General features: G+C 38.2%; 1 protein-coding gene across 1 annotated transcript in view; it reads left to right on the forward strand.

The window, feature by feature from the left end:
* The first annotated feature begins 964 nt into the window (after positions 1 to 964).
* Positions 965 to 10,961, forward strand: part of Atad1 (ATPase family AAA domain containing 1) — a 39,116-nt gene continuing 29,119 nt past the window's right edge. The window contains 4 exon segments of the mRNA XM_028764108.1: positions 965 to 1,135; positions 4,828 to 4,926; positions 8,883 to 9,003; positions 10,836 to 10,961. The exon segment at positions 10,836 to 10,961 is cut by the window's right edge and continues 27 nt beyond it. Coding sequence (XP_028619941.1) covers positions 974 to 1,135; positions 4,828 to 4,926; positions 8,883 to 9,003; positions 10,836 to 10,961 — 508 coding nt within the window. The 5' untranslated portion in view covers positions 965 to 973.

Here is a 10,961-nt window from a genome sequence, read left to right on the forward strand (position 1 = left end):
AAATATTTATTGTCCATATGTATTTATTCCCTTGAGAACTGTCTGTTGAATTCATTAGACTGTTTACCATTTAGTGATTGGGTGGTGTGTGTGTGTTTTAAGTTTTTAAATGCATTATAGATTATAGTTATTAACCACTTGTCAGATGTATAGTTTGCAGTTTGATTTTCACTCTCAAATGACTTGGTATTTGTTATATATAATAGAAGGCATTTTTACTCTAGTATTAGTAAAGGATTTTCTTGTTAGCCTCTTCTGCAGTTGGATTAATATTAAAATTATTGTTTTCCAGGTTCTCTAAAACATACTTAAAAGCTAAGAGAAGTATAATATTTGTCCTTTACTTTTTTTTTTGTTTTTGTTTTTTTGTTTTTTGTTTTTTTGAGACAGGGTTTCTCTGTGTAGCGCTGGCTGTCCTAGAACTCACTCTGTAGACCAGGCTGGCCTCCAACTCAGAAATCCACCTGCCTCTGCCTCCCAAGTGCTGGGACTAAAGGCGTGCGCCACCACTGCCCAGCTGTACTTTCCTTTTTAATAATGTTTATTTTATGACTGAATGTATCTAGCCTACTTCAGTTTCTAAGGATTACTTTTTTTTTTTAAGATTTATTTATTTATTATATATGAATACACTGTAGCTGTCTTCAGACACACCAGAAGAGGGCATCAGATCTCATTACAGATGGTTGTGAGCCACTATGTGGTTGCTGGGATTTGAACTCAGGACCTCTGGAAGTGCAGTCAGTGCTCTTAACCACTGAGCCATCTCCTAAGGATTACTTTTAATGTGTTTGTTTACTTAACATATGATTTTCCTTCAAATGAGACACTTCTTAAACAATAGGCAATGTTTTATTTTGACCAGAAGTTAGTTTCTTCTACCTAGGTCAGCCTGCTTTCTCTCCCAGTTTTAACAAACATGGTTATTACCTAGTGACTTTTCTCTGTGCTTTTTTTAAGGTTAACAATCAAGATGGTACATGCTGAAGCCTTTTCTCGTCCATTGAGTCGGAACGAAGTTGTTGGTTTAATTTTCCGTTTAACAATATTTGGTGCAGTAACATACTTCACTATTAAATGGATGGTAGATGCAATTGACCCCACCAGGAAGCAGAAGGTAGAAGCTCAGAAACAGGTATGAGGATGGCAGCTGTGAAGGTCATGCTTCCTGTGCCAGCAGAGACAGTTTATCCAAGCTAAGATTATAAATGTAAACTTGTGTGACGTTCATTGCTGCATCTTTTCAGTATCAATCCTTAAAATATTTTTTTACTCTGTAAATGAACATCAGAAGAAAAATGAATGAAAATATAGAGGTTTTTGTTGTTTTGTATTTGTCTGCATTGCATTCTGATTCTCACACAAGAATCAGAGACCTATTTGTTCATACTTTTCTTTGTAGACCAGGCTGGCCTTGAACTCACAGGTCCATCTGCCATGCCCAGCATTGGTTTTTAAAAGACACAGGTTATGTACCTGAATGTACAGTAACAGTGTGACTCCTCACCATCTTTCATCCCTCCTCTTCCCCACACACCTTAAATCATGGAAATCAGTTTAATTCTCAGATCAGAATGTAATACATTCTCGTCTTTTTTTTTTTTTTCTGTTAACAAGAGTTTTTCTGTGTGTGTGTGTGTATGTATGTGTATGTATGTGTTTTTAAAGACTTCATTTTGTTTTTTTGAGGTAGGGTTTCTTTGTGTAGCCATGGCTGTCTTGGAACTCATTCTGGAGGCCAGGCTGACCTGTAACACAGATCTGCCTGCCACTGCCTCCTAAGTGCTGGGGTTAAAGGCGTGTGCTACCAGTACCTGTCCTAATATATATATATTTTAACATTAGCTAGCAACTCAGAATTATATAGTACTATCATAAGAGAGAAATATGTATACTAATCATAAATGAAAAAGATGTTAAAGGTGTCTAAATAATTCAGACTCTTTGTTAATTATTTAATATGTTGCTTTTGTTGTTTCTTCTCTGTCCACTTATAGACTCGCTGCTCCTAATGACTGAGCTATCTCTTTAACTCCTCTTTTTATCTTTTCTGTTACTGTTTCAGCCTGAAGCTTTAAATGAAACTGTTACTGTAGGAAAGAGACGTGATACATGATTTTGTATTTTCTGTTTCTATAAACTGTCAACTTAAAAATTTATTATGTATGTGAACACACACACACTCACACACTCACCCTTGCTGTGTAGATGTGGTGTAGATCAGAGAACAGCCTGTGGTAGTCCTCTCTCTCCATCATGTGGCTCCTGGTGATGAAGCTCAGGTCTTTAGGCTTCAAGCTTCACAGCATGCTCAGTTACCTGCTGAGCCCTCTCACTGGCTCTCAGTATGGTTTGTTGTTGTTTTGTTTTTGTTTAGGAAATTCTATTTATTGATACACGCTATTATTTAAAATTAGAGTTGTGAAATACAATACTATTTTTAGGGCAACTAACTAATAAGGAAAAATTTAGAGATTTTCAGTTCAGTACTCAGCATTTTAGGCCTGATAATTCTTTGAGATGTGGGCAGGGGCTTCTTGTGTGTCTTGTAAAATGGATGTTGATAGTAGCATGTCATCTTCACCTCCAAGTATGACAGTCACTTTGCCAAATGTCCCCTGGGAGGTAAAATATCTCTTGATGAAATCCACTGGTTTTGAGCCTTACCTGTTGTACAAGGCATACAGGGGAGAGTAAATTGTCTTAACCAGAGCTAAAATAGATACCTTAAATAGCTGACATGAAAGCTTTTTTTTACAGTGGTGAAAGAGAAGGTATAGGATGTTCAAGGGGTAAATGAATCTGGAAAACACTGTGTCCATTGACCAAAAACCCACAGTAGGTAGGTAAATTGGTTTATTGTGTGACTGCCTAGTGTTGTTCAGGAAATAATGTGTTTCTCCTTAACAAATCCTGTCTGTCTATAAACACAGGCTCTATGATAGGAATTCCTCGTAGCCATATTCCTGAGAAACAATAAAATCTTACACAATTAAAAGCAGTTTAGGAAAATAAAAGTGAAAAAGCTGTAAATCGTTTTTTAAGCATGGTTTAGCAAAGCACCCCAGTTCTAAAACGTTCACTTAATTGAAATTTCAGTCTGTAGGTGTAGAGTTGATGTATTGTTGAAGACCAATGATCAAAAGCTCCATGTTCCGTGGAGAAACAAAGACAAATGTATATGGTGATCAGAGTATAAGCTGCAGAGTTGGTGGCTTCAATTCAGCTCCTGTCCCTTCCATTGGCTAACTTTTCACCTAGAACAAATTATTATTACTAATATTTTTACATTTAGTGTGTATGTGCATGTGTGTGTGTGCGCGCGCGCGCACGTATGTATGCACACCTACTCACCACTGCCATGGTGCACATGTGAAGGTGAGAGGACAGCTTAGAAGAGTCACACCATGTGAGTTCTATGTGAGCTCAGGTTGCCAGGCACTGCTCAATGAGCTGTCTTACCAACCCATGACAAATTACTTAATCATGCTAAACTTTCATCATGATAAGAGAAAAAATCATACCTACTTCCTGAAATCTGAGTTCATGTGTTTACTGTGTTTTGGCTTGTTTGCAAAATCAGGATATGTCCATCAATTGTTTTTTAAAACTTGGTTGCACTGCTATGACTTACAGATCTTAGGTTATATGCCTTACTTTAAGAATATACATGTATGTTAGTTCAAGTTATTTTTATTGTTATTAGTTACCTGGATCTTTGTTGTTAGAAGAACAACATTTCAAAATTTGAAAGTATGTGCATATGAACACTTCTTGTGGATACCTTAGTAATTTGAAGGAAGTTGGACATCTGTTTTAGATTCTTTATTAAAGAAACAAACTCTATTGTCCAGTGTTTTTGATTCTTAATTCAATGGGCTTTATTTTTTTTTTTTTCTTGGTTTTTCAAGACAGAGTTTTTCTGTGTAGCCCTGGCTGTCCTGGAACTCACTCTGTAGACCAGGCTGGGCTCCAACTCAGAAATCCACCTGCCTCTGCCTCCCAAGTTCTGGGATTAAAGGTGTGTACTACTACTGCCCGGCTCAATGGGCTTTTATCTTGACAATTCAACTATAACTGTCATCAGTAATCCTACTAGGAAAGAAAAGAAACTACTCCCAGATGTTTTGTGAGCCAAGGCAGCTTCCTGATCTTTTCAGTCATGTGTCCTATTCTCTCTCTCTCTCTCTCTCTCTCTCTCTCTCTCTCTCTCTTTTCAGTCATGTGTCCTATTCTCTCTCTCTCTCTCTCTCCCCCTCTATCTCTCCCTTCTTCCCTTCCACCCTCCTTTCTTCTCTCCCCTCCCCTCTCACAGACATAACACACACACACACACACACACACACACACACACACACACACACACTTACTTTGAAACTGGTCTCATGTAGCCCAAGATGAACTTGAACTTAACTCAGTAGCTGAGGATGACCTTAACTTTTCTGCTTCTACCATGGGAGTGCATCCCCACCTCTCATCCAAGCTCTACCTCCATCATGGGATTACATGCCTGCCTCAAACTCAACTTCTGTCTCCACTGTGGGATTACATGTCCACCTTGAACTTAGTGTTCAGCCTCCAAGTGCTGAGAGTCTTCCTGTGCCCCCAAGTTCGTCCAGCTTTCTTTTTATCAAAAGCTGATTAAGTATTATTGGTTTCAGTGAAGTGGATCCTCAATTTTTTTTTTGAACCCACAATTCATAAGGAGCCTAGAGTATTCCTGAGTCTTAATCTTGCTGTTCATTGCTGTTCAGACTTCTTTATCTGTTTTGAAATGTCAGTGTCTAAGTATCGAAACAAAGGTTGCTTGTCTTTTCTTCTTTCTAGGCGGAAAAACTGATGAAGCAAATTGGTGTGAAAAATGTGAAGCTTTCAGAATATGAAATGAGTATTGCTGCTCATCTAGTAGACCCTCTTAACATGCATGTGCGTATCTTTAATCTTACCTTTTTTAATCTTTACCTTTTTTTGGGATGGGGACTGTCTGGCAGTCTGTCAAAAGATCTGGAAGACAATGACTAATGTCAGTTGGGAGGAGCCAGGAGGGACTCAGCACGGTTGCAGGCACAGAGGTGATTTATTGCACTAAGTATGTACAAGACAGCAGCAATAGAAAAGAGAAATGGAACAGAGGCCGGAGAAAGCCAGGCTCGGTCACGTTTCTAAGAGTGCTAGAGCTGCTATCACAAGACTGTGTTCAGTATTGCATCAGGTGACGGTGTGTGCAATGTCACTACTAGAAAGATGACTGGAGACACAGTCTAGTGTTTCCATGGGATGGGACCTATGCATACAGACTCCTTTTCCATGTGTATGTCAAAACTCTGTACTCTACAAGGAGAAGAGCTATTCTCCCTAAGCCATATTGTTAATGCTGTTTAAGCACAGGGAGCTATGCTTGTCAAGGAATAGTAGGGAACTTCCCCAAATCTAAGTTTCCAGATAGTAGTAACAGTAGGATGAGCTTGTTAAAGATACTGTCTCAGGTCTGCTGTGGTAACTGCACACTTAGTTGTGAGATGGGAGCAGTACACGGCACGGTTTTTGACATGTCAGTATATGACAAGGTCTTTGTAGGATTTAATCTAGATCTCATCATTTCTTGCTTTCTTTTTTTTTTTCTTTTTAATGATAGATAGCATGGAATCCTGATTTCTAGATTTTCTAAGAATTCAGAGCCTCTGCATATGATTTCCTCTGTTTCAGATTCCTCATGTATTATCCTTCAGGATAATTTAATATTTGTATACATACTTAGTAATGTAGCAACAAGTAGACAGAATATACTTAAACGAATGTTAATGCTGTTCGTAGAATAAGATATAGCTCCATCTCTTAAGTTTAGAAAATAAAAATCTGTGTCTTTTAATATATGTGTATGTATGTATGTATGTATGTATGTATGTATGTATGTATACACACACACACACACACCCTAGAAATTAAGCCCCTACTTTATGTTTTACTTAAGAATTTACAGTGTCAGCCGGGCGGTGGTGGCACACGCCTTTAATCCCAGCACTTGGGAGGCAGAGGCAGGCGGATTTCTGAGTTCGAGAGTTCGAGGCTAGCCTGGTCTACAGAGTGAGTTCCAGGACAGCCAGGGCTACTCAGAGAAACCCTGTCTCAAAAAAACCAAAAACAAAAAAAAAAAAAAAAAAGAATTTACAGTGTCAGCATTTTGTGGGAAAGGAGAGGCAGTTGTATTTGTTTCTGAATCAGGATGTACTAATAGACAATTTTGTTTTGATTACAACCGGTATTCTGATTTTTTCCCTCATGTTTGTCTACTTGTTTGGACTTCTGTCCGAAGTTTAAAGAGTGAATACATCGTAAAGTATTGCCTCTGTGCTACTTGTAGTGAGGGCTGGGTTGACTTTTAATTTTCTTTCCTTTTTTCTGTTTTTCTTATGGTATGGGTGTGCAGTGCTGGGGATTGAATTTAGAGCCTCACAAATCTGAGTAAAGAGTTCTAACCACAAGCTGTATACCAAGACTTCCCCATACTTTATGTCTTTATGTGCATTAATGTTCCTGCAGGTGTATCTGTGCACCACATGCTTGCCTAATTCCTTTGGAGGTCAGAAACTGTCAGATCCCCTGGTGTTGGGAGTTATAGATGTTGTGAGCTGTCATGTGGATTGCTGGGAATTGAACCTGGATCCTCTGAAGGATTAGCCATTGTTCTTAACTGCTGAGCCATCACTCTAGCACACATTCCACTCCCATTTATTTTTAAAAGTCAAGTTCAGAAGATTTTTATTTTTTGGGTGTGAGATAGGGTGGGGTTCAAGACAGGGTGTTTCTCTAGAACCTGGCTGAACTGGAACTCACTCTGTAGACCAGGCTAGCTTCAAACTCAAAATTTCCACCTGTTTCTGCCTACTGTGTGCTGGGATTAATGGCTTAGAAGATTTTTCTATACTATTTAAAAATGTATATGTATCAGTAAATATTATTTGGGGTTTCTACCTCACCTTAGTTTATTTAGTTCCCAAATAAAAGACACAAAACCTTTTTATTTATTTTATTTATTTATTTATTTTGTTTTTTCAAGACAGGGTTTCTCTTTATAGCCCAGGCTGTCCTGGAACTCACTCTGTAGACCAGGCTGGCCTCGAACTCAGAAATCCGCCTGCCTCTGCCTCCCAAGTGCTGGGATTCAAGGCGTGTGCCACCACTGTCCAGCAAAACTTTTATATTTATAATAAGCCTTAAAACATTAAAGCTCAGTAGGTACCAACCCTTGTCTTAGGGTTTTACTGCTGTGAACAAACACCATGATGAATGCAAGTCTTTTAAAGGACAACATTTAATTAGGGCTGGCTTACAAGTTCAGAGATTCAGTCCATTATCATCATGGCAGGCATGGTGTAGGAGGAGCTGAGAGTTCTACATCTTCATCTGAAGGCTGCTAACAGAATACTCACTTCCAGGCAGCTAGAATGAGAGTCTTAAGGCCCACACCCACAGTGACACACCTTAGGTCACACCTTCTAATAGTGCCTCTCCCTGGACTGAGCATATACAAACCATCACAACCCTCTGTGCTAGTTTGTCTACTTCCTGTTAGTAACCCCAAGATATCACTTGCCATGTTCCACCTGGGCCACTCCTACTCCAACAGGCCTGCCCTCATGGTCTCTCACGGTCAATCGTCTCATGGCGTCTTCTTCCTTGTCCTCTCCTCAGGCCCCAAGCCTGGGAACTGAAGCCTTGCCTGCCTCTCTTCCTCCCAGCTATAGGCTGTAGACATCTTTATTAACCAATAATTTTAAATTAAGGAGCAAGGTTTCCACAACAAAAGCTGGCATATGTGAGAATTCACTTGTCTTGAGGCAACTAGACCTTGTGATACAGAATTTAGCATTACAATACGTAGCAACAGACCAAATCTCAACATATATATCTATGTCTGTATAACACATATAAGTACATCTGTATGTACTTATAACTTACGAAGATTCTTCATAAGTTTTGACATTTTGTGTGCTTATTTACTTGAATGTATAATATATATATATATATATATATATATATATATATATACACACATACATATATATATATATGATGTGAGTTCCTGTGTGTATGTCTTTGCATGTGTTTGTGAACATCAATGTCAAGGTATATATGTGGGTGTAGTAGAGGTCAGAGGTTCACATCAGGTGGCTTTAATTGCTCTTTCTACCTTATTGATACATATGTGGGTCTGATTAAGTCTAGCTATCCAGTTTTTCCCCAAGAGCCTTTACCTCCCAAATACTGGGATTACAGGCAGTTGCTATGCCAATCTGCCTTCATGTGGATTTTAGGGGTCTGAACTCATGTTTTCATTCTTATATGGCAAGTGTTTCTTCTTGCCATTTTCTCCAGCTCAATAGTTGTACTTCTCATGAATAAAAATTGCAAGTGCAATTTCATGGGTATATATCTCGTTTCTCAAACTAATGCCTGTTTCACAATGAATATAATTACATTCCCGGTAAATTCTTCCCGAGTAGGCAGTGCTAAATTATTTGTGTAAGTTTGTTCTCAGTATTTCTTTCTCATGAGTGGAATGAGTTTACCTTATTCAGTTACAGGTTTTGTGTGTGATGTGCTTCTTGTTCTTCTGTTGCTGGAATTGAACCCAGCAATGGCTTCATGCTAGGCAAGCTCTCCTCTACTGAGCCTTGGTGCTTTGTTCAGTATTAACACATTGTCAAATTAGTTTTTTCAGTGTCAATAGAATTTATTTATTCCCATGAAATTTTTTTACTTATTATCTATAGCTTTCACCTTTCTTCTTCACCTGTAATTATTAGGTTATAAAATGATTTGCCATTGGGGTGTCTATATGTATAAGTTGTGAAATTCATGCTGATTTGAACTTTTTCCAGGTTACTTGGAGTGATATAGCAGGTTTAGATGATGTCATTACAGATCTGAAAGACACAGTCATCTTACCTATCAAAAAGAAGCATTTGTTTGAGAATTCCAGACTGCTGCAGCCTCCTAAAGGTATGTTTAGTATATGTATTTGCCTAAGCATTAAGAGGGTAAAAAAAAAACCGTTGAATTTTCTTTGCCTTTAGAAACTTTTCCATGAAATCAAATTCTTAGTAGAATGCCAAGGTTCAATGAATTGTTTGTTTGTTTGTTTGTTTGTTTGTTTTTCGAGACAGGGTTTCTCTGTGTAGCCCTGGCTGTCCTGGAACTCACTCTGTAGACCAGGCTGACCTCGAACTCAGAAGTCGGCCTGCCTCTGCCTCCCAAGTGCTGGGATTAAAGACGTGCGCCACCACTGCCTGGCCAATGAATTGTTTCATGACAAACTTTTTTTTCCTGAGACAAAGAAGTTTAAAATATTTACTCGTTCTTCCACTTCTGAAATTTTGGTGAATTCCATTGTACAGTAATTTGAGATAAAATGATTAAACTTGGATTTATGGATATTACTTTAGTCTTAAAAAATTAAGACTAGCCGGGCAGTGGTGGGGCACGCCTTTAATCCCAGCACTTGGGAGGCAGAGGCAGGCGGATTTCTGAGTTCGAGGCCAGCCTGGTCTACAAAGTGAGTTCCAGGACAGCCAGGACTACACAGAGAAACCCTGTCTCGAAAAACAAACAAACAAAAAAAAAAAACAAAAAAAAAAAAATTAAGACTAGTGAGAAAGTAATGTGGACACTTTAAGGAAAAGTTTGATAACAAAATTGTGTTAACATTGTGGGGCAGCTTCACATTTTTCATTTAAAAATATTTAAAGTATTTTTGAAGGGAAAATGTATCACATATTTTTTTTCTTGCTTTGATTTTACTTTTTATTTTTTTCCAGAAAAGATATGTCATGGAACTAGCTCTGTAGACCAGCCTGGCCTTGAACTCTGAGATCTGCCTGCCTCTGCCTCCTGATCACTAGCATTAAAGGCATGAGCTACCACCACCCACTTTGTTTTGAAGTTAACTTTTGTTATGTTTTGAGACAATATTGGATAGTTCTAAAAGGCTTTCAGTTTTTTTTCATCCCTTCCCATTTATATATGTTGTTCTTTGTAAAGTATTGTTGTATGAGACAAACTGGGCTTTAACTTAATTATGTAAGACTAGATTAAAATTCCAAACCTGGCTATAGATAGTTTATGACTAGGACCATAATTTTAGGGTTGATTCAGAAAGTGCTACTCCATTTAACTGAGAAACAGTAGTGACTGCCAAAAGACTCTAACCTGTTAAGACCTCTTTTTTTTTTCCTAATTTTTTATTTATATGAGTACACTGCAGCTGTCTTCAGACACACCAGAAGAGGGCATCGGATCCCATTACAGATGGTTGTGAGCCACCGTGTGGTTGCTGAGAATTGAACTCAGGACCTCTGGAAGAGCAGTCAGTTCTCTTAACCATTGAGCTATCTCTCCAGCCCTAAGATCTCTTGATATGTTAAAATATTAACCACCTTGTTTTGTATTTAGGGGCAGATTGCTGTCAATAAAGATTAAAGGGGATAACATAATTTTATCCTTTGGAAATTTAATGGTACTGACTGAAAGTTCCTTTTTAGAAAAGATGAATATCTGGGAAAAGACATGTGTCCTTTTTGCTGAGACATAAATCTGAGCAATGGCAAATGTGTTTGCCACAGTCTGTTTGGAAGTTGCCTTTTACCTAGAGGATATTATCAAGATACTGCAGGGCTCAGCTTGTGAAGGTGGAAGGCATTGCTACTATTAAATTAATAGAGGAATTGAATATTGAGAAATTTTGATTGTATGTGAAATTAATTTTATGTTGATTAGCCTGTAAACTAAAATCCATATTTTCTTTAAGGTAATAATAAAATTACTTTGATTTCCAGGTGTTCTTCTGTATGGGCCTCCAGGCTGTGGGAAAACATTAATTGCCAAAGCAACAGCCAAAGAAGCAGGCTGTCGATTTATTAACCTTCAGCCTTCGACACTGACTGATAAGTGGTATGGAGAAT

This window comes from Grammomys surdaster, unplaced genomic scaffold, assembly GCF_004785775.1.
Source record: "Grammomys surdaster isolate TR1022 unplaced genomic scaffold, NIH_TR_1.0 141, whole genome shotgun sequence".
Lineage (NCBI taxonomy): Eukaryota > Metazoa > Chordata > Mammalia > Rodentia > Muridae > Grammomys > Grammomys surdaster.